The following is a 24,693-nucleotide window of genomic DNA, read 5'->3' as shown; positions in this document are numbered from 1 at the left end:
GCATTACAGTAATTTTTGATCGCTATGACGTCGAGACATCAATCAAATCATCCGAAAGGCAGCGAAGGGGTTCCAACAACATGGTACTAACATACCAGATTCAAGGAGGCAGACAGGTTCCAAACTACCACCAGTTTCTGAAAAGTGGAGGCAACAAGTCCAGCCTCTCAACATATATTGGACAATTACGAACAATTACCAAATGAGAAATAAATTATTCTGGCTGGTGGTTTCGGTGATGGCAAGCTGGTGAAAGAAGTACAACCACTCAGAGTCTCATCCATTGACTCTCTTCAGAGTACACAGGAGGAAGCAGATACTAGGATAATCCTCCATGCCATCAGTCTCTCACGTGACCATTCAAGGGTCATTGTTCGCTGTGATGACACGGATGTCCTGGTACTGTTGATCTACTATTCTAGTAGAAAACAGCTGACTGACAAGGTATACATGTACGCTGGGCATTCTGGAAAGGAGAGATACATTTCAGTCCATGAGATAGTTACTCAGTTAGGACCAACTGTTTGTGAGTGTCTCCCTGCCATACACGCTATCACTGGGTGTGACACCACATGTTCTTTCAACAGAATTGGGAAGCGAACAGCTTATTCTACACTGATCAAGAATGCACAAGCATTGTCAGATATGAAAGGATTTCATGAGGCTGATATAGACACTTGTGTTTCATTGTCATGGAAATTTGTGCTTCTGATGTATGGCAAAAAAGGCAAAGACTTGGATTCATTGAATGATCTACGTTTCCATTTGGCCACGACCACAGACAAGCCAGCATCTATGCTTCCCCCAACCGAGGATGCATTCAAGCAGCACATCCTACGGGCCAAGTATCAAACCAAGATTTGGTGCGACAGCCATGTTGCTAACCCACTGTTGATATCACCAGTTGGTCATGGCTGGTCCGCTTGTGAAGGTGGTGGAATTACCCAGACTATGTATACTCAAGATTCTGCTCCAGCTGAGGTTCGAGACTTAACACACCTCTACTGCACTGACAAAAACTGTGAAAACGGGAGGATGTGCCCTTGTGTCCTTGCAGGACTAGAGTGTATTGACCTATGTAGCTGCACTGACTGCAACAATCACAGCAATGTCGTACAACAGGAAAATGAAAATGCAACAGAGATAGACACTGTTTTCGATATTTAGATGCGTGGCTAACTGATTTCAGATGTGATCAGTATTGAAAGATTCATGAGTGGGTTTCACTGTGCAACAATATAAACATATTGAATAGATTTTCTCAAAGGTGTGAATCTTTTTATCAGGGTTCAACTGCAATTTCATTCATGAGACAATCTGACTGGTTCATTAAATCAGACTTGGGACTGTTATAACATGTAATGACAATATCATGCGAAAAAAGAGGCAATTGTGGCATAAAATTGGTAAAAGAATGCCGATTTGGAGGTATTCTGGGGGTCTTTTACCCCTTGGCAGCATAAAAGTCCATGAAATACCTTGCATAATATCAATTTCTAATAGTAACCCTGATATTTTCCATAGTTTTCCATGATAACAGTTCATTTTTGCATAAAAGATGCCGATTTTAGGAAAATGAGAATTTTCACTCGAACCACGCACATGTCAGAGAAAGGGTTAATTTACCTGGTTGTGAACATTCTATCATAGTTTAACTGACATATTCTTTAATGAGACACCCTACCTGATGAAAAGAATCAAATTTGGCACTTTTAAAACATATATTGGGCATTCAATATGAGAAAACGTACAAGTTTTTGCTAAAATTGCACAAAAACTGCCAAAATTGGGGGTATTTTGTGGGTCCTTAACCCCCTCAGGAGCCTAAAATCCCCTGAAATATCTTAAAACGTGTCCAATTCATAGAAATACCCTGTAATATTCAACCATTCTACATGTATTTTATGCTTATTGAAGTAAATAATGAATTATTGAAAATGGCCATTTTCTCTTGTGTTCCCGCACTCAAGGGGTTAATTCACCATGTTGTGCAGAATTTCAACAACTGCAACCTCAGTTTTCAAAAACTAGACATCCATACAGTTCAAACGAGACCGGTTTCAGCTCGTTATACCTCCGGTAGGGGTATCTCTGAAATTAGAGCCCTTTTTCATCCCCGGCCACTACACTAATGTAACTATATGTCTCTTATGTACTGTTTCAACATTAGTTGCACCATGATTACAGTACGTCTATTAAGTACGTACTATTGAAACATACAAGTAGTGGACAACAAAAAGGAAACGCCAATGTAAAGTCACTGAACCGGGCATTGGGCCACCACGTGCGGCTAGTACTGCCGGTATGTGCCTTGGCATAGAGTCCACGCGCGTCTGGACTTCTGCAAGAGAGATGCGGCGCCATTCTTCCACAAGAAAGTCAATCAACTCACACTTGTTTGATGGAGGGAGAAAACGCCGTCAGGCGTCGTTCCAGAATATCCCATAAATGCTCGATTGGGATCAGATCTAGTGACTGTGAGAAGGCCATGACTTATGGATAACATCAGTGTCATGGTCATCAAACTATTGGGTGACCACACGTGCTCTGTGTATCATCCAGGATATCATCTGTGTATCATCCACACCACACATTGTCATCCAGGAAGACACCTTGCCTGGTAGGAAAGAAATACTGCAACATAGGGTGAAGATGATCACTTGGTACCATTAAGCAATGATTGGCATTGACCTTGCCTTCAAAGGGAATGACTGCACCCCAATCAGGCCAGAAAATGCACCCCACAACATTACAGAAGCACCAGAACCCTTCACTGTTGGAACCAAGCACTCGGGGTTGTGGAGTTCTTTGGGTTGGCGCCGCACGTGCACTCGTCCTTTTGTCGAGAGCATGGTGAAGGATGATTCATCTGACCATATCACATTTCGACACTGCTATGTAATCCATTGCCTGTGCTCGTTGCACGACTGGACTCACAAACATGCATTGCCAGGTGTGATGAGCAGTTTGTGCACTGCAACCCGACGATGGTATCCCGCTCTGTGGAGTTGTTGGTGGACCGTTTTTTATGAAACTGGCTGCTCGTGCCCCAGGTTGAAATTTACAGTTTATTTGCAGTTGCTCCTTTGCTTTGCCTTACACTTCAAATTAAAGCATGGATATCACTATCCTAGAGTATGCGCTTCCACCCATTGTTGCCCTTTGCTGATGAGGTCTTTCCCTCGGAGTTCCATGCCAACATCACTTTGGACACCGTTGCTCATGAAACATCAGCAAGTTGAGCTGTCTTTGTCACTGAAACTCCTGCTAAACATGCCCCAACAATCACCCATCTTTCAAAGTCATCTGAGGACTCCTCTTGCTGCCTGCTAGCCATAATTATAGGCAATTAGGCCTGTGCAGCCTTTTTATACGTGACCCTGCATATGCTGAGATGTTATGTGCATAATTACAACAAGGGCCACACCTGTGTGTAAGCCGTTGCTTTCAATGTACTTGGTGTCCCTCATTTACCCAGGTGTTTCAATCTTTTTTTTTTGTCCATGACCTCTGGCTTTTAAACCTTGAGACCTTTGAAGATCCTTTACGACCCTTTCAACATTTTGACCCTTTAGATGCCATTAAACATTTTCATCCTTTACACACCTTAGACCCCTATATACCGTTGGACCCTATAAACCCCACGAGAACCATGAGACCCCAATAGACACTTTAGACCCCCAAGATCATTTAGATCCCTTTAGACACGTTTGACCCCGAAGATCCTTTAGATCACTTTTACCTTTAAGACACTTTGGACACCTTTAGACCCCTTCACCTTTTAGACATTTTATACCCTTTAGTCCTTTAACTCAAGTCCCTTGACTCCCTTTGGACCCCTTTGACCTTAGCACCCTTTAGACATGTCTATACTCCTTTAGACTGCTTGGACCCATGACCATTTCAACATTAACCCTTTTGACCCTCATTACTGTTTGAACGTACCCTGTAAACCCTTAAGATCATCTCGAACCTTACAGATGCACACCGCACGAACATTTATCGTCTCCTTGCAAGACCCATACTATACTTTTTACAGCAAGTAATGTACAAACTCGACCAACCCAGAGAGTGGTTACTCTGCTAGTAACCTTCATTGTTTCTGAAGGCCATCAAACCACGTCGGTGCCAGCACAGGGTCCTTGGAATACGCTGGATCGAGTACATTGTGAACAACACAGTGCCTGTCCAGACCGGCCCGAGTTCATGTCCTCAGTGATGTGTGAAGACGTCATCTTTTCCTCGTCTGGTACATTTGCCGGATCGATGAATGGTCCCCAGATCACTGCGCTCTCAACGTGGCAGTGCTGGCCTACTGTGGCCCAAGACCTGATCGCTCGAGGAGGCTGCCTTGTGAGCGCTTGAGACACACCTGCGTGCATCAACTCGGAAATGTCTTGAAGTTTTCATTCCAAACCACCTGGGATGCTTCATGAAACCGGTCGTTATGGATATTGCGACGACCTAATTGTGGCCATGCATCACAACCACAGTTGCAGTAATAATGTCATACGAGACTTGGCAATGGCACAATAACTGGTTTACAAAAAAAAAATCCCCGCCTGCAGCACAACCCCAAAGAGCTATTTTATTCCTTCGTTGCTTCGTCAGCCTGATCTCGGACAAAAATAACTCGCAGCAAGGTTGCAGCTTTATGAGCAGTGCAATCCATTCAACAACATGGAGCATTTAACAATGCAGAGCTTCACCAGGGTATATAGATTGCAATAGATCTGAGAACCGGTGCAGACTCATTCATTCACTCTTTAAATGCATCATGTCACAGCAAGGGTAGGCTATATAGATTCCATTAATCTCAGACTGGACAATCTATAATTAAAGTATATCTCTGTGCGGACGCACACACACACACACACACACACACACACACACACACACACACACACACACACACACACACACACACACACACACACGTACAGGATTACAATAGCCCCTCCTGTCCCTCAACAAATTGCAAATCATCTGAGCCTTCCGTCAGTCAAATTTGGGCCAAAACCCTTCCATGGACGACCCTTTAAGGTGGTGGGGATAATTGTGACGGTGGTTGTTGGTGGTAGTACTCGTAGTAGTAGTCAGGTTTTTGCCACTGTTGCATGTCATTGTTTTTTTGGGAGGGTTTTTTTTTGTCCCATTGTCGACAATCAATGTTCAGATGATTCATATCGGCCAAACAAGAACGATAACATTGCAGCACAAGGACTGAAACTAGGATTGGCTAATGCTTCCATTATTGGCTGGAGTAGGGGATGGTATCCCAAGATTGCACAACACTCAATGCAGAACACTGATCTTTCTTGAAGAATTAGAAGGGCACTCGGTAGAGCACACACCTCCTCCAGGCTGATAGGTTTACGTTTTGTTTCCCACTGATAGGCTGGATCTGGATCTGGACCTGACCTAAAATTTAATTTGCTTGTTCTTGTCACTGAACCAACTCATCCACAAAGTTTCATCCAAATCCATCTGCAACTTTTTGAGATGTCCTGCTAGATGTTTTTAGCCCACATCTCTCAATGGTGAAGAATCACTTTAAAAAAATTATCGGATCTGGATCTTCACCAAAATCGAATCAATGCTTCCTTGTTGCACAACCAACCTGCCCACCAAGTTTCATCCAAATCCATCTGCAACTTTTTTGAGATGTCTTGCTGGATGTCGGTTTTAGCCCACATCTCTCAATGGTGAAGAATCACTGAAAAAAAATTCTCGGATCTTCACCAAAATCTAATCGTTTCAGTGGTGTCACATACACAAGCTCTGCATCAAATTTTATTCGAATCCATCAACGTTTTGAGCTCTCAAACAGACAGCGGTTAATACATAACCTCCATCCACCTTCAGTGGCAGAGGTAATAACTGTAATTTGAAGAGATTATAAAGTATTAAATTGAAGAAGCTCCTATCTTAGTATGTTCAATTTTTTTTTAATTTTATTCCTTGCAATCACAGCCATTGTTAAAAACAAATCATTACAATGTACCATCTCGGGTCCAGTGCCAAACTGAACAACCCGAAGCGGTTTGATGATGTCCTCATCCGATTCACGCTTGCTATGAAGAGTAATCAACTAGTAGAGTCGGCAGGATGGCCTCGAGGTATGCAAACTCGCCTAAAAGCCATCTACCCTGGGTTTGAATCCCGACCAAGCTATACTCTGTCATCCCAGTGTTTCGCAGGCAGGGTGATTCATCAATGTGTGTTCCGTCCTCCCGATGGACGTTAAACTGGTTGTCCTATCTGCCAGCATTAGTCGGTAGGCGTTAACGATCTCACAACATCCTTCGTGAAGAGTAGGCAAGTTATCGCCATCACCATGAACAAATTACAGCTTCCTGCCCTCACACCTACATCGGAGGCACAGCTGCGTTCACAGCAATGATGCATCCCCCCCGCCCCCCACCAGCCAAGAGTCCCGTACAAATGGATGGTTCAAGATAGACATCCTTAACCAAGTTACAACGATGCCGTGTCATTAAGTAATTTCCCTTGAAGTATGAATCCTGTATTCCGTGTATTAATCTTTCCTTTGCTCATCATTCCGTCCCATCCGTGCGCACCTTTGGAGACGAAGCAACATTGCAGCTCCCTCACCCGATGTCCCCCCTGGGCTTCACCGGTAAAGCTCTGATGATGTTCATCAATGAGATTTTATTTCAGGCGAGGTTTGCTCAGAACTTCTTTTTTTTAAACCAAAATTGTTTTTTTCTTGACCACTAACGAAGTACATTTCAGACTAACCAAATTTTGTAAATAGTTAATCCAATTGTCGATGTCATTGATGATCAGTGTCCAGCATGTCCTTCGTGATGTCCGTTCGATTCGTCCAACCCGTTTGATGATCACCTCCTCGTTTTGATCATATTGATGTTGTCATGTGATGGAGTTTTGTTTGTGCTTTGACAATATTAGACTACTGTGATGCTCGGTTCAGTTGGACCATCATTAGAGAGACGTGTCATTGATTCCATCTGTGCAGCTTCACAGATTGTGGTTTTTATTTTTATTTTTTAATCCCGTTGTCGTTTTTGATCATTTTTGTCGCCCTCTACTGGGTTCACTGATTAATTATTTGTGTTTTTATGTTTCTAAGTCTAAACGATTTTTGAATCCCAAACCCCAACCCCTCTCCATGCCCTGCCTTTACGACCCCACCACCAATTCCCTTTCTACTTTTTCTTTGGTCGAGCTTCCGACTTACTGTTTTTATTTTAAATTTTTTTCATCCTGTTTTTACTTCCCAAGATTATTTTTACATCCCAATAAAATTCCTCAATTTTCATTTGTCTCTTTTTCATTCTCTGTGCCTCTTCTTTTTCAGGTTCCAGTGGTTGCCAGCATGGGCGTGCTTGCCACTATTATGGCGACAACGTATGACGCAGGGTGCTAGAGACTTCAGTCGAAGTGGGTTCGGGAAGGCCCACGGTTGCCGAGTGCAACATGAAGAGCCTCGCAGGAGGCCGGGGACCACCACTACTAGTTCTCCATGGAGACCACGGGCACGCCCCGGGCATTCACTGCTGTAACGAGGCCCTGCATTCACCGTGCCTCATCAGTCCGACGGAAGCCTGCCCTGGCGAGCCGGGTCTACCACCACACCATCACCATCACCATCACCACCATCACATGCCCAGTGGGTTCACTCCCCGTAGCTCAATCCACTCAGAGTGCCCACTTGCGCCACCACTCGAACCGGCCCTCAGCAGTACGTTCCCGCGTGTGCATTGTGCGCCAGCTTACTATGAAGGGCCGGACGATTGCTCGTCTGCTTTGTGCCCAGTTCCACCTCCTTCGGCCCCGCCCGTGATTTCCACAGGTTCTGGATCCGGCGGTCGGGCAGGTCAGCAGTACCCACCTGTTCTGCTGGACCATTTTGATCGGCAGCTTCCACCCCTCCACCGTGATGGGTTTCTGACATTGCAGTATCAACGGACCACCACAACCACCACTACCACAGATAACCGCAGTGACAGCCCTGGCAAGATTCGGCATTTAGTCCATTCTGTGCAAAAGCTTTTTACAAAGTCCCATTCACTTGAAGGATCAGCAGCCAAAGGAAAGGCTGCTGGCCCATTGGCCATCACAAGTGGTGGGGTTGGCAATAGTAGTGGAGGTGGTAATAGTGGTGGTGGAGGAAGTGTCGGTGTAGCTGGTGGTTTCGGAGGAATGGGACTTATGGGAGCAGGTCCTGGAATGGGTCGCCCTCCACTGCCACCACCTTACGAAGACCTGCATTATGGGCGTGCTCCACGCCGGAGCAAGAGCCGCGAAAGAAGACCACGGGCCCCAGGCCCCGGTTGGTGGAGCTCTGACGATAATCTTGACAGTGAGAGTATTTGCCATGGTCCAGTACCACCCCCACCACCTCCACCCATAGTTGCGCTACCAGCAGGGCCTCATTACCCTGAGCTACCACCGGTACCCCCAGGGCTGCGCTACCACCTGGAGACATCGCACTCATTGCCAGAACAACCACTGAAGGTGAAGCAAAGGGAAGATGAATAGAATTAGGTGTGTAGTTTGATGAACGGATGGAGTAAAGGTTTAAATGGCCTTCCAATTCTGGGTGCAGAATTCTATTTTGAGGAAGAATTTTTTATCGCAGTCACCCCCCTCTGGTATAATATTCTCCACTTTTCCAGGTGTAGGCTTTGGTGTTAAAAAAAAATCTCTAATTTGTTTCTGATATCCTTACAAACCTATTTTTGGATTTTTGGTTTTTCTTTTCTTATTTCTACACACTTCTTATCTCGACCACTCTTCATTACCACATCCTCATACTTCATATAATGCACGTTCTTAAATATCCAACGACCATTCCTCATTGAGAGAGAGCCTCTTTTGGGGGAGGGGGCGGGTGGCAGAGGAGCCTTTTTGGCCAATGCCTTTTATCCATCATGTTTGGACATACAATTTGCTTAAGGGAGGCTGTAATGGAATCATGACCTTTGCTCTAATGGACAAGCTGTGCAAAGTGATTTCACTACACATGGCAAAATGATGGATTGGTGTGTGTGTGTGTGTGTGTGTGTGTGTGTCCTGTGTACTGTGTAACACACACACACTCACATTTACAATATGCTGATGATAGCCAATGAGCTAGAAATGCATCCATGAATTGATTCCATTCTGAAGGGGTGTTTGGGGTTGGGGGGAGGGGGGAGGCATGGTGGTGTCAGATGGATCTGGAATTACCCCAAAAAAGTGCTTTTAAAAAGCCTGTGTAGTCAACTGATATTGCATTTAGCGATGAGCGGTGCTGTGGCTTTCACACAGACTGCAACTTGGCCAGAAGTTTCACTGTGTATATATATATATATATATATATATATATATATATATATATATATATTCAAATATCCCACAAATAACTTTTCATTGATCACTCGTGGAAGATTGATGACAAAGTGTTGATTGACCACATCAACAACGCAGTAGAGTGTAACTGGCAGACAGAGGGGAGAGTTAGATATTACCGCGCTCTTTGGAAGTTCGCTCAGACGTGCAGGTTTTCAAGAGTGCATTGATGGGAGAAGGCTAGATAAAAGCACAGGAAAGAGCATGGCAGATCTTTCGTCCAAGGATCTCCAAAGACCGTCCCCTTTGCCAGAGGTTGAAATGCAGAAATATATTATACTGCAAGATGTGTGAGACTTGGAGGTATTGAAAGGCTTCCCGGGTTATTGAGCGGATTCTTATTTTCTCCAGATCGACTGATGAGGACGCGCTTCAGACTGTCTGTAATTGGTGTGAGAAACTTTACAGCTATGTCCGCCTATCCATGAGGAACGAAACGTTCACACTTGTGACGTCATAGGTCTCATGGTTTGGCAGCCATGTTGGATTTTCCTGCAAACCCATAAAAAATCTTTCTTCTTGAGAACGGCCTTGACATATCAAGGGGAAACTTCACACAAATGTTCCCCAAGCCTTGGGGATACCAGGGTATTCACCAGCCATATTGGATTGAGCGTAAATCTTTTTTTTTTAATCTTTCTCTTGAACCGCTTCATCGATCGCTGTGAAACTTCACAATTATGATGTCATAGTGGTGGGGGATATAGATTTTCAATTTTAACCCGATCGGCCACATGGTCTGGCAATCAGAATTATTTGTTATTCCTCCGGTACCCTTGGTGCGGAGGCATTATGTTCCAGGTTGTCTGTCCGTCCGTCCGGATTTTCGTTTACGCGATAACTCAAGAAGCAAATTGTAGAATTTCATCAAACTTGGTAAAAAGGTAAAGTAAGACAGGGCAATTAAGTGATTAGATTTTGGGCCAGATGTAATAAAGGTTAAAGGTCAAAGGTCAAGGTCAAACTCTGAAATTTTACTGTTTACGCCCTAACTCAAGAAATATTGGACAGAATTTCATCAAACTTGGTACAAAGGTGAGGTTAGACAGGGCAATTAACTGATTAGATTTTGGGCCAGATATGATAAAGGTCAAGGGTCAAATATGTCAACACTCAAGTGTTTGTGCGGGAGAGCAGAGGCATACCCGTCGACTGCGCGCAGTCGAATTACTCTCGTTTGATCTGGGTTCTTTTTGTTGTTTTTAAAAATCAGGTTCACTTGGCTGTGCCTGGATAGGTTTGAAGGTAGAGGAATCGCAGCTGGAATGTGAATCCTATCCAGGTTCCTCCTGATGATTTCATCTTTGCTCATTGCTTGTTCGGGTTCCTTCTGATGACTCCAATGCAAGACTGTTCCTATTTGGTCTTCCATTTTGTTTGAATTGAATTTATTTTAATCCCATTCTAAATTCAATTGAATAATGAATAATAATACTAATAATATAAAACGTCATGGGTCAGGGTCAGGTATCCGATCAAAACGAGACGTCTTGGTACCCAGTCATCACTGGCAGCAGTCATAAAGTGGCAGTTCTAATTATGTCTCATTAATTACGTAACTCACCAGTACACAAAATACACCACACAAAACAAGTCCTGGCGAAGGTCTACAATCTCTGATTGCTCTGTTACTTGTTTTATTGATTTTTGTTTCCAGATATATGGATTTGTGGAGGAGCTCATCAAGAATGGGCATCAAGTTTACAGACTGACAGAAAATTAATTGAGAAAAGGGAGAGGAAGACATTGCACAGAAGCGTCAGAAAGAAAGTGGATGAGCAGTTAGGGAAGAGGACGATGGTGGGATGCAGGGGTGAGAGTAAGGGGAGGCAATGGGGGGGGGGTATTGTAGGGGAGAGGCATTCTTTCTCCACACAGCTCGACATGAGGTAAGGTTTTTTTTCCATGCTTGCAAGAATACAATGGCTAGAGCAACACAAGATATCAGCTGAGAGAGGGCTGATAAGGTGAAAGCATTAAGTGGTGGAAAGTAGCAGCAGGATAAAACACCATAGTGGGGAAAGTGGGTGGAAACATGACATGGGGGTGAGCGGAGGGAGAGGCATGAGCAAGCCGGGATAAATGGAAGTTTTGTGGGGGATAGGTGGAAGCATGGAGGGGTGTGTGGGGCATGTGGAAATATGAAGGGGAGGGTGTGGCATGTGGAAGCATGGAGGGGAGGGTGTGGCATGTGGAAGCATGGAGGGGTGGGTGTGGCATGTGGAAGCATGGAGGGGTGGATGTGGCATGTGGAAGCATGGAGGGGTGGGTGTGGCATGTGGAAGCATGGAGGGGTGGGTGTGGCATGTGGAAGCATGGAGGGGTGGATGTGGCATGTGGAAGCATGGAGGGGTGGGTGTGGCATGTGGAAGCATGGAGGGGTGGATGTGGCATGTGGAAGCATGAAGGGGTGGCTGTGGCATGTGGAAGCATGGAGGGGTGGATGTGGCATGTGGAAGCATGGAGGGGTGGGTGTGGCATGTGGAAGCATGGAGGGGTGGGTGTGGCATGTGGAAGCATGGAGGGGTGGGTGTGGCATGTGGAAGCATGGTGGGGAGGGTGTGGCATGTGGAAGCATGGTGGGGAGGGTGTGGCATGTGGAAGCATGGAGGGGTGGAGAGGGGGTTTGATGTTGAAACTTGAAGGGGTGGAAGTGGGCTTGGGAAGCTGGCAGGGCAGCATGACCAGGAAGGTTGAAGTCTGAAAAGAAGAGGTAAGAGGTGGATCATGAAGGGGAGAATACATAGGGGAGATAACTTGTGTATAATGGAGGCAGAACACATCCTTGCAATGGCGTCACCACAAACACCAATGTAAGAACCCTGTGGGAGGGGCACATGTGGCTAACCAGTCACACATATCTGGAGAGGAAGTAAGAGGAGTTAGACTGCCTACCTAATAAAGCCAAGGCAAGTGGGACAGAACAAAGATGCAGCACAGACAAAAGTGGCAAAACTGGGTTGGAGCACACTTGGGTGACCAACAGTATGTTGCATTAATGGACCATTTATTTATTAAATGACTCTTATAAATTGGAAGCATTTCAATGAATATCGGCATGGAAGAAGAACAAATCCAGACATCATTGCTGCTGACAAACTGGACATCATCTGTTTAACAGAATCCTTCCTCCCACAGGAAGTCCCTGACTCCTCAGTGTCTCTCCCTGGCTAAGGTCTCCTCAATTTAATAGTCTTGAACCCTGCCCTGGTAGGGGAGTTGCACTTTGCATCAATAACTCAATTTCTCACTGCCCTTGTACTGATCTTATACTGCCCAACCCACAGTAGTACCTTTGGCTGCGACTTCCCCGCCACACCCACCTCTTGTTCATCTGTGTGATGTACCATCCTCCAAACAGTGACGACTCCATCTATCTATATCTCTCTCTCTCTCTCTGATAAGATGGACAACCTTTTAAACACTCATCCAAACTCTCTCTTCCTCATGTGTGGTGAATTCACCATGCAAATTAGCTGGGTGTTGGTACCTCGATCCTGCAAAGGACTTCTATGACTTCATGGGAGTGACTCAATCTATGAACAAACCAACCCGGATTTCTCCCAATGCCAAATTTTCCCTTCTGGACTTGGTGATGACAAACTTTACTGCAAATGTGTCCTGCTCTTCCTATGCTCCATTTGTTTCATCTGATCATGTTCTTGTGAAAGTCAGCATTCTGTGGCTATTCTCAGAGAGCGGCCTCAATGCTGGCAAGTTTGGCAGGTCACTCAAGCAGATTGACAGGGACTGCAAGCAGTCATTTCTCTTTCGGACTGGTCTCCCATATTTACTGCCCCTGATGTTCACTCAACCTGGGAATTCCTTCACAGAAACCTGCTCTCTCTCTCTCATGCACAGAAGAATCATCCCATCTCATCTTCAATTATCCTACCCCTCTTTCCACCCATGACACGCTGAATCATGTGATGAGGCAGTTGCTCTGAAACAGCTTGCCTTCTCTTCCTGGAAAACAAACAAAGAAGACAATCTTCGCTCATTCCACAAAGCCCGTTACAAGTGTGTCCACTCTCGGGAGAGCCAGAAAACATCTGTCCAACCTCAAGAATGAATGTGCGAACTTGTCTACTTCCTCTAAAACCTCATGGCACCTTGACAAGTCTGTCTCTGATGTATGCTCCCCTTCCAACCCTTCCCACTCTTCAAATGGCACCACACTGATCCACACTGAGGTGGTTCTCTGATAATAGCCAGAGAGATGTCCACAGCCGACTCTGGTCGTGAAAAGGCTGAATGCTTCAATTCAGTGTTTGTTTGCAAATCTTGCGTCCCTGACCATCACTCTCATGACCAATCCATCCCTGTTGTTCCCAATTGCTCCTGGACTCTGTCTTTTGCACCTGAGAAGGTGGAGAAGGTTCTTTCAACCCTGATTCTGACTCTGCTGCTGGACATCTTATGTGTCCTTAAAAACCTGCTCTGCTAATCTTGCAGATCTCTGCCCTTTTTCACCCTATCATTTGGCCTCGGTCATCTTTCTTCTGCTTAGAAATCAGCAATATTCACTGAATTACATAAAATGATGCAACAACTGATCCCTGCAACAACACACCGTGGTATCAGCTCACTTCCAATTATCAGCAAGGCCCCCGCCCTCCCCCCACCCCCCCCTTAGGTTTCTGCAGGGTGCACGCAGTCGACCATCAACCCCTTTCTGGTGAAACACCCCAAAATCCAGTTGCTGCTCACCTCCACTCATTCAATGTTCTTCTTTCCCACCTGTGGAATCAACTTCCACATTTTCTTCAATCTCATTTTTCCCTCCAGGTCTTCAAGAGGGCTGTTCATCACAATCTCAGATCATTGCCCAACCAAAGCCATAATCTTTTCTACCATCGTTAATCCTCCCACCCCCACTACAAGCCGACATCCTTCCAAATTTGCAGTTTTTCCTTCCTGAGCATTTCCTTCTGTCTCCAGCTTGTCCATCCACATGCATCCTTTCCTGTCCCCCATTCCTCTCCACACACATTATTTGTCCAAGTCTCCTGCTATTTTGTCCTTCAACCATTGATTTCATTCCTCTCTCTCTCTCTCTCTCTCTCTCTCTCTCTCTCTCTCTCTCTCTCTCTCTCTCTCTCTCTCTCTCGCTCTCTCTCGCTCTCGCTCTCGCTCTCGCTCTCTCTCTCTACTGTTTCTCCTTTTGTTCTGCTGCATCCTGATCTGTTCATTGTTCTCGCTCTTCCACAAACCTCGGCTCTATATACAAACTAGAAGGGCACTCGGCAGAGCACATACCTCCGCCCTGTAATGCCTGATCCATTAAGAACATATCTGGCCCAATACATTTTTGAGATATCGTGCTATATTTATCATTTTTGGTCCTGTCTCTCAATGGTGAAGAATCACTTTTAAAATTCTAGTCGTCGAATCCGGATTTTTATCTTCACCAAAATCATTGAGTTCGTCCTTGTCACACACTGAACCTGTCCACAAAATTTCATCCGGATCCGTCCACAACTTTTGAGATCCTGTACACAGACAAACAGACAGACAGACAGAAAGGAGTGAAAACATAACCTCCTTCACATTCGGTGGCGGAGGTATAAAGTTAGGTTTAGTATTTTAATGTAAGAAAGTGATTTGAAAATGTGTAAGGTCATTCAATGTGTCAATTGTATAACTCTTGCCTTGTATAACTCAATGTTATATAACTTGTATAACTCAATAACCTTGTATAACTCAATGTGTCAATTGTATAACTCTTGTCATGCATCATAGAAAGTCTGTGTTTTGTCTCATTTCCTCAGAAATGGACTGAACTTTTCAATATCGCACTCCTTAAGATATTCACTTGTGTAAGGTCTTGGTCGAGTTCCATAAACCAGTTCTTCCAGGTGTCAGAGCAAGTGATCAAGACTTATCACAAGCTGCCCATTTAATTGGTCCATCATGACCGAGCCAGTGTTTCTCCAACTTGTCGTGCAGTCACGTGCACACAGCTAGACCCCTCTAGTGTGGTAGTGGTGCTCATCTTGTTGGAGGTAAAGCATTCTCTTATTGATTGCTGCAGTTTGTTTCAGCTGGAAGAAAAGCCATTTCTCCAGAATCTTCAAAGAGCTGGTGGCTGTGACATTATCCCAGAAGAGAAATGGCCTGATAATGCTACCAGACCAGACCACCGACGCCAACCTTGGGTGAGTGAATTGGTGTTTGTGCCACATGATGAGAGTTCTCTTCGACCCCATAAAAAAAACAATTATATGCTTGTTTGTGCCGCCGTCGAATGGAAATTTGCCACACATCACCAAACGAGACATGATCGAGGACCGTGTCATCTGTTCCATTTATGTCCCAACATGTCTTGAACGAATGCCATGTGAGCAGCTTGATCCGCCTCAGTAATCTCGCAGAGAAGGAGCATTCAATTTTCTTTGGAGGTTCCAAAGACCCCAAGGACCTAGGCAACTGCCTCCTCATCGTGTGCTCATTTTGACCAAGGTTAGTGCGGTGTAGTCGGTGCTGACTCGTTTCTGCCTGAACCGGTGATGAACTACTACTACTGAGTGGGTCTCAACATTGCAATTATAAAATCGCTGATTTGGATTGCAGGTCGCCATGATTTCCTTGTCTCCTGTTGAAAGGGAAACACCAGCACGAATGGGAAACCCATATCAAATCAAATTCCAAGTTCTATGGTTTAAGTCGATCGTTTTATTGATCAGGTACCCTGTATAATCAAATAGAAACTCTAGGCTCAATGACACATGGTGGAATCGTTACGTAGGAACAGTGGAGTGGTGAGGAAACAACAAGACTGTAAACAAGCAGGTTGGTGAATGAGAGAGCAGAATGAGGAAGGAAATAAATAAATAAGCTTCTCCTTCGTGGGAGTTGCCAATGATATTGAGAGCTCTGTAACCCACAGCATCGAGGACTTAGAGGTTGTGAAGTGTGGACACCTATTGAGCAATAGACAAGGGCCTTGTGGTCTGTGAGATGTCCAAATGTACCAAGGAAGGACAACAATTGATACACAGTTTGAAGCTGGCATTGGGAACCAGCTTTGATTATGTTGTCCACTTTTTGAGAGGTTATGGCTGATGGTGAAGCCTTGAAATCCCCCCACTCCCAGGCCATAGTTTTTCAGCATTATAAAATATATTTCGACATTAATTTCCTCATGTTATTGTGCATACATGCAATGCAACAAAGGTTATTCTAACGCTTGTATTCCATGCAGAAGATGCTACGTATGTGAGATGCAACTGTCACACTCCATGTTGAGACTGTTCGATTGGTCTGCGAATGGATGTCATCAAAGAAAGGACCGATGAAATGCAGGAATACGAATGTGGTGAAATTGATGTCGTTCTTTAACTATCGCCACGCCACAAAAATACTCACAATCGAGGGTAGTGGTTCAACTAACACCACCACACCCACACTCACAATTGAGGTCGGGGTGCACAAATGCTCAACCACAACACGCTCAGTCGACCTGTGAAGGGTACATGCCAAGATTCGTGACACAAATACCTCTAATAGTTTGTAAAAAATAGAATTCTAGTTATTTGGCAGCCACAAGGTTGTGGCAACGTTCGATTATTAAAGTCAGCAGCAGAGCAGTGCAAGCATTTGTCCAAGAAGCGGAAAAAGATGATAACATAGAATAAAGATTTGATCCAGAATGCTATCTCGTGTATGCCAGCTGCACGGAAATGCCAGAAGAAAGAGATTACGTCATCAAAAGCAACACGCTTCTGTCAAGAAACACGTCGACCCGGAGCAGATGAAAGATGAAGAAGCCTGGCGAGCTGCATGGGAGACGTACGAAACATTTTAAAGCTCAGCGTGTGTGTTCAGTCCGGTATTAACAACAGCAGTAAATCCAGTGTGGGGTGTTTGAGGAGGAAGTTCGACTGATGGGAAGTAATTAGGCAGTTTGAGAACAGGGACAGCTTTAGATCTGCTCCATTACCAATGCCATCATCTTGATGAGGGTACGGAGGCTGGAAAGTCTGCACCTGAGGAAATTGACCATTTCACTCTCGTGCATACAATTATCTTTGTCAAATAACAGCGAGAGTCCATTAAATATACCCAGGTTGTTTGAGGACACATGTAGGTTGAGAGCATTTCCGTTTTGACAACACAAGCTCGCTTTTGCACTGAGTGAACAACTCGTCATCTTTTTTCTGATAGGTTTTTTTCTTCTTCCAAGATTGTGTAAATTTGCGTAACATTACAGGCTCGATTAGATACAGGGTCACAGACTATCAAATCGATTTTGTCCTCGCAGCAGATGACTATGAAGATAGATACTTGGAAATTATGATTCAAAATTCTATCCTTCAATGGTAGAATGCTGATTATGGAAGATGGTTTCCACACGAAGCCCTGGGTTTCCTTCTTGGCACAACATGAATGTTCACGGTGAATTGTACCGCAGGGTGGACCACAGACTCGGACACACAAAGGAAGAGAGGTCACTGGCATCCGATGCTCGTACACAGCAAATTGTTGTCGTGTTTGTGATTCAGGATTAGAACACGAGAGATAGGATAGAAACAGGTGCCATGATGAAATATCCAGTGTCCACCTCACGCCGTGATATGGTTTATGAATTATAACTTTGGAAAAAGGATAAAACACTTCCCTGTGACTGTGCATCTCACCCTTGGCCAACGGGTGCCTACCACTTCTCTCATCAAGTTGCCACATCTGTTAAACGCTGGCAAGTTGGTTGATGTGAAATTGTTTAATCGCGATTCTAAAAGCAGTGACACACTTGACATCCATGACCAATTCGTACATCCGGGACGTGTCTCCGATGCCTATTGGTACTGTGCCAGAAGAGACCATGAAAACACCTTTGGCATTCAGACCAGACCTGGTCACCAAGAAATAATAATACACTGAAAATGCATCACCCAAAGTGGCACTTTTTTGCTTTTAATTTTTACTTGTGACATCACTCACTACTTCACTGACTCTGTAAAGACTTAGCCAACCAGAGTGAAGCCAATAGCTGCACTTGCATGGTTTTCCAACACCGAGCCAAACTCTTTTTGCCTTCACAGAGTTAGGTCTGTCCATACCTCCTCAGTCAGAACCCCAATGACAAAATGATGATGACATTGAATGGCCGCTTCTACGCACTCCAAATTGGCGACCCTGGTATTCGAGTGGGTGACTTTCGCCACGTGACGACCCACCCATGACCGATCGGATTGGTGGTGAACACAACTTCACGTGGCCTGATCCATTCCCAAGTGGCCTTCAAGACATGATGTGAACAAGCTTATTGTTGAAGAGCACTTGGTCCTACAATGGTGGTTGCACATGGTTTGTTTGATGATGACTAGTTTGTCCAAAATACCAGACAGACTATATCGAGCTCACTGTGAGAAAGTGAGAAGCTCTCAATCTGAGATTGGTGCATTACCATCATGGAGGTCACAACTGATGATGCAGGGTGACAAAGGACACAAATATTCCACTCACGTGCTCAAATACAGACTCTTAGTCCCTATGGATTTGGTGAAACTCCTCTCCATGTTAAGGCTGGAGTGCCCCATGGCAGTGTTCTCGGCCCAGGCCTATTCCTGATCTTCATAAATGATCTCTCTGACTGGAAAATCCTCTTTATCTGTTTGTTGATGACTCCACCCTCTGCCATGACATGCCTCATCCTTCAGACAGGCAAGCTGCAGCCTCTCCCCTCTCTTCGGACCTTGAGAAAATTACAAGATAGTCAAACACTAGGGATTTGTCTTTCAATTCTGACAAATCTCACACTCACTATCTCTCGATGAAAGGACTGTCTGGCAAACCCCCCTCACCCCCATCTACTTTCCTCTTGAGGAGATTCAGTCGTTCAAACTCCTGTTTCTCACTATCAGCCATAATCTTTCTTTGGGAAAACCACATTTCAAAGTTGTCCTCCAAAGCCAGCCACTGACTGAGCATCCTCCGTCATCCCAAGTCCTTCCTTGGCACACCTGAACTCCTATCCACCAAAAAGGCCTTCATCCACAGCTTGATGGAATACTGCTCTCCCCTCTGGGCTGGCTCCCCTGCCACACATCTTGCTCCCCTGCCTCACACCTTGCTCAGCTTGAGACCATGGAAACCAAGGCCTTCAAGATTATTAGCATCTCCCATGATGAAGCTGATTCTATGGGTCTATCATGACGCCATCACAGAAAGGTTGGTGGTCTCTCTGTCTTCTTCATCCTCCTTTCTGGTCTTCCACCCTCTGCTCTTCCCATGCTTTGTAACCCCCAGGTTTCTGCAGGGTACACACGGTCCACCATTAATCCCGTCCTGGTTAAACTACCTAAATCCAGGATCACTGCTCGCTTCCACTCATTCGTACCTCTTTTCTCCCACCTGTGAAACCAACGTCCACATTCTCTTCAATCTCATTCTTCCTTCCAGGGCTTCAAGACAGCTGATCACCACCATCTCAGATTGTCCCCCCCCAAATCCAAAACCATGATCTTTTCTACCCTCATTAATGCCCCTCTCCACCCCCACCCTAATCCCTCCTTCTAAATTTACAGTTTTCCCTCCTGAGGGTTTCCTTCTGTATCCATCTTGTCCACCCCATCCATCCTCTCCTGCCCCTCATTCCTCCCCACACCCATTGTTTGGCCAAGTCTGCCTCTAACTTGGCCTTCAACTCTGCTGTTGGTGTCCCCCCTCTCTCTCAACTGTTACTTTTGTCCTATTGTGTCCTGATCTTTTTACTGAACTAATTCTAGCTCTCCAATGAGCCTCGACTATTGTTTACAAAACAAAAAAAAATACCTCTTTCATTTTTTCTGTTTGTTTATCACCAACACCCACATACAGGAAGAAATAACCTTGTGCATGTATTTGATAATTTCGCAGATTGTCTGATCAATGAATAAAGTGCTCGTGAGACAACTTATTTGAATTTCTTCCTAAAATAGTAGGGGCTTCTTGATGATTTACCCTCCCCTCTACCCAAGTTGTGTAATCTGAGCCAAAATCGATGTGCTATCCAGAAAAGAGCCGCTTGTTGTGTAAATTAAAGTTTGTACCTTCTGCTCATATGGGGCATAACCTCTCGCAGTGTTGCCTCCAAAGGTTACGTTAAAGCATCTGTTTTGATGCTTGCATTGGCTTTTAAATTTCATACATTCCCATGATTCCACAAATGTACAGATGTGAGGAACATCTTCTGAAATCACTCAAACGAGCTGTTGGTAATAGATTGACCACATTACATCATTAGGACCTTTCTCGGTCTGCAGTAATCTTGAACCAGAAACACGGGCGACTCCTAAGGTGAACCATATGTTGTAATAAACAAATAAAAATGTTATACTATAAAAAAAATATATGTTAAATATCCAAAAACTGCAATAACTTTCAAATACTGAATTAGTTTGGTGGCCTCATGACATTGTCTCCTGGTGCTAATATAATGCTTGATTCTTCTCCCTTCGTGTACCCACTTCAAGGTCTCAAAGAGCAATGAGGATGTCAAGTGCCCAACGTGCATGGGCCTCCACGCTGGCTCCTTCCTCAAACACAGCTCGTGGTCTTCTCTTATGGTCAGCCAGGGCCGCGACACTTCCGCTCGCCAGCCAACTTCGTTCCGGGGTCCTCCCGACCGCCCGAGGGACAGGGGAGGTTCTATAATGCGGAGACCCTCTCCCATCGCCGAACTTGGCTGGAAACCTGGACCTCGAGCGCCGCCGGAGCTGCCCTGGAATGTGCCCGAGTTAACAAGAAAAATGTCTGAAAAAACACATTTTCTGCAGGTGAGCCTCTGTCAACACCAACCAGTCTACCTGTCTCCGAAGATGTGCTGAGAAGGCGTACCTAGGTGTTTGTTGCATTGGTTTGTGCATCACTTCCTCTTTATTATGCAGTCTGTTTGTCATTTGTTCAATTGCTTTCATAACTCACATTGTACAATATGAGAAATAATTATGAGACTTAATTTGGGGTTAAATGTTTAAATGCACTTGTGGAGATCATGCCCACTTCATCCCCCCCCCCTCCATTCTCACCACCCCTTATCACAATCACACTCCCATTGGCAATGATGGCCGGTGTGGTGCAACACATTCAACCATTAACCAAGAGTATGACACATCATGGTATTTCCTGACATGCAGCAAGTCAGACTCTCACGAAGGATTATCCACTTCGGTCTAGGAAGTATTTTTGGAAGCCGAGGAAGTTTGCTTCATGCAGACATTTTCTTATAAACACACTATTCACAATATCAGCTCAGCACGTAACACAAGGAAATTCAAGGAACGTTAATACAGCAGGAAGACATCTAATCCATCATGCTTATGCTGTATCAAGGAGTGGTGGCGAGAGGAATAGTAGGGCAGGTACAGGGACATCAACAGGAACATCCATACATACTGTCCGTATAAAATAGTACCTTTTCACTGGGATGATCATTGTGAAGCCTTGTACCACACAAGCACTTGCTGCAAGGGTTCTGACTCGTAGGGTGCACCTGCCGCACATACACCCTATTTAAGCATCCATTGCACGGTTTACGAGGACTTTGAATTGCAGCCAGGATGTAATGTGTGGGCCGTCCCGAGGATGGACGTTAAACTGGGTGTCCCGTCTGCCAGCATTAGTTGGTGGAGGTTAAAGATTCGCCAGTGTCCATCACGAAAAGTAGCGAGTTATCACTCTCACCCTAAACAAATTCTGCACCCTCAGTCGAGTATCCTGTGTAAGAGTGGCGATCCATTCAGGATTGTAACCGCGGCCAAGATACTGCTCCAGCACAGCTGACGCTCTGCACTTGATGATGATTATTATATTTACAATGAAAATGTTGCTTTTGTTGCCTTTTAATGTTTGGTATTTATGCTTGTTTGCTTTCTTCCGTTGGTTGTAATCTCCTTGAGCAGGTTTCACATTATGGAACCGAGACCTCCCATGTCGCAAAAGTCTCCCCACGTTGTTAGTTGAGGAGCAAGTTGCGATGTTTTGAAGTTTTCAGTTCGGAACTCGTTCTTTTCTCTTCTCATATCATTGTTCGGCGAAGTTTGTTAAAGATCATAAGCTGAACCTGCACACCCTCCCATCGTAGTTTGTTTTTTGTAATATTTTCTGGTGTAGTTTACAAAATCCCACCGATTGTTCTGCTTTCCTAATCCAGTTTCTCCTACGATCACCGGGACATCGTAAACAATCCTCACCCTCCATGTGCCCTTCACTTCGTTATTCAGGTTCTGGTTCTTCATCATCTTTATATTCTTCCTGGGATTTGGGTAAACGCCATGTCTTGTTTTCAATGTCCAGGCTTGATGGGATGGTCCGGTCGTACATGAGCATTACATCCTCGTTTTCATCCATAAACCTGGGTTTGTACTTCCGTGACTCTGGTGGAGTGAGGGGTGGAGTGACAGGGAGGGGGATTGAAAAAAATTCAGACACGCTGATGAATTACCCTCCATTTTGCAGGTGCCCCATGGTATACCTTCGTGCACGTAGTTGTTCTGATGAGGTTTTGCTTCCCGAGAATAGGTGATTCTCCTTTCTGTTTGACCTTGCACTTAATCCCGTCGACTCAATCCTGCCATTTTCTTCGAGCCCTCGTTGAAGTGTCCTTGATCTTGGGCGTTTATTATAACTCACTCTTCATCTTCGTTAAGCTGCTGCTTCTTAGCCGTTCCAACGAGCTTTTCCGGTCTATTCTCAATCGGTCCAGCTCTTAAATTCAACATCCCTGCTCTTCTGTCGATCTCCCACTTGTTGATTTACTGCATATAAAGTTGTTGATGTTCCTTTTTATAATCTACCTTTTGCCTTCTTTGCAATCTTCTGGCCTGTATTCGCTGCTGTTTCGATTTCCGGTGCATAGCGTTTTCCATTTACACCCGTTCCTGAAAATTATCTGCAACGGGAGTTCGGGACATCTTTTTCTGCCTCGTTTTCTTCGTGCTGGCAGGTGTGCTCGTGGGGATGCAATGGTTGTTGTTGACCATTTTGTGGACAGTGAGCGGCTTCCTTGTTTTTGGTGTCCAGCTTGTTGATCTCTGATTGTGATTGGTTCTCTTCCGTTGTTGCTTTTGTTTCCACAAACACTTAACTTGCATTAACCGTGGTTTTTTTTTTGTTTTTATCCCCCGCCGTGTGGCAGAAGGGGGATATTGTTGTCACCCGGGTTGTCCGGCTGTCCGTCCGTCCGTCCGTCCGGGCGTCAACATTTATAGCTGTGAGTGCAATAACTCATAAACTGTTCGCCATATCGATTTGAAATTTGGGTCACACATGTACCACCTGAAAAGGAAGAACCCTATTGATTTTGGGCGTGGCCGGATCCAAGATGGCCGACTGGGGTGGCCATCTTGAAAAAAATGTTTTTTGTAATAAATGGAAAACCGCTTATCTGATTTCAATTATTTTTGGTTGCAACGTTCCTCACCACTGGGGAACTTTTTTGAGATGATGACCAAATGGTGTCTTGTTTCCAATTCACTTCCCTCATTATCTGGAATATGTATGACCTTTTTCATTCAATGGCGGGGGATTCCCCATCTCTGATTGTATATTTGTTGTTGTTGCAATACACTTTCTTTCTCATTTCGCACCTTCTACTTATTATATATTCGTGGTGGAAGGGCATAGAGATAGTTTGAGTCAACTACATTTTGGAAAAGAAAGAAGAGAAGGAAAAGAGTAGCAAAGGCCATAAAAGGGAGGGTGAAGGATGTAGAAATGGGAGGGTGAAGGATGCAGAGATGCAGAGGGTGGTGAAAATGGAATGAATCGGAGTAAGGGGAATGGAGGAGGTTAACTATTCTGCCGTTTTTGCATATATTTAGCCTGGGTTCGAATCCCGACCCAGCTATAAACTGGTGATACCCCTAAACTCCAGGATCACTGCTCAACTCCACTCATTCGTTCCTCTCTTCTTCAACCCCCCCACCCCTGCCTGGAGAACAAACTTCCACATCCTCTTCAATCTCATTCATCCCTCCAGGTCTTCAAGTCCACTGTTCCCCATCATCTCAAATGTTCCCCATGCAAAACCATGATCTTTTTTTACTCACGTTAATTCCATGCCACCCCAAGCCCTCGTCCTTCCAAATTTTCATATATTCTTTCCTGAGAGTTTTGTGTTGTATCCATCTTGTCTACCCAATGTGTCTTACCCCACCCGTCATTCCTCCCCATCCACCTTGCATCCACCTTGCATCCACCTTGCATCCACCTTGCGTCCACCTTGTGTCCACCTTGTTGTCCACCTTGTGTCCACCTTGCGTCCACTTTGTATCCACATTGCGTCCACCTTGCGTCCACCTTGCGTCCACCTTGCATCCACCTTCTATCCAC

The 24,693-nt window shown here is 44.9% G+C and overlaps 1 protein-coding gene across 5 annotated transcripts in view; it reads left to right on the top strand.

Moving 5' to 3' along the window:
* LOC147016478 (disks large-associated protein 1-like) overlaps nucleotides 1-24,693 on the top strand; it is a 161,867-nt gene that overhangs the window by 27,119 nt on the left and 110,055 nt on the right. For 4 of the 5 annotated variants that reach the window (XM_085845168.1, XM_085845166.1, XM_085845165.1 and 1 more), the window contains 3 exons: nucleotides 7,343-8,502; nucleotides 15,423-15,536; nucleotides 20,835-21,137. In XM_085845168.1, the coding sequence (XP_085701294.1) occupies nucleotides 7,462-8,502; nucleotides 15,423-15,536; nucleotides 20,835-21,137 (1,458 nt within the window). In that variant the 5' untranslated portion in view covers nucleotides 7,343-7,461. The remainder of the gene's footprint in view (nucleotides 1-7,342; nucleotides 8,503-15,422; nucleotides 15,537-20,834; nucleotides 21,138-24,693) is intronic. The other variant, XM_085845169.1, reaches the window with a different exon arrangement.

Source organism: Eptatretus burgeri, chromosome 11 (genome assembly GCF_056783735.1).
Source record: "Eptatretus burgeri isolate ZD-2024b chromosome 11, Ebu_testis_v1, whole genome shotgun sequence".
Taxonomy (NCBI): Eukaryota; Metazoa; Chordata; class Myxini; order Myxiniformes; family Myxinidae; genus Eptatretus; species Eptatretus burgeri.
This window is presented reverse-complemented; position numbering and strand designations above follow the sequence as displayed.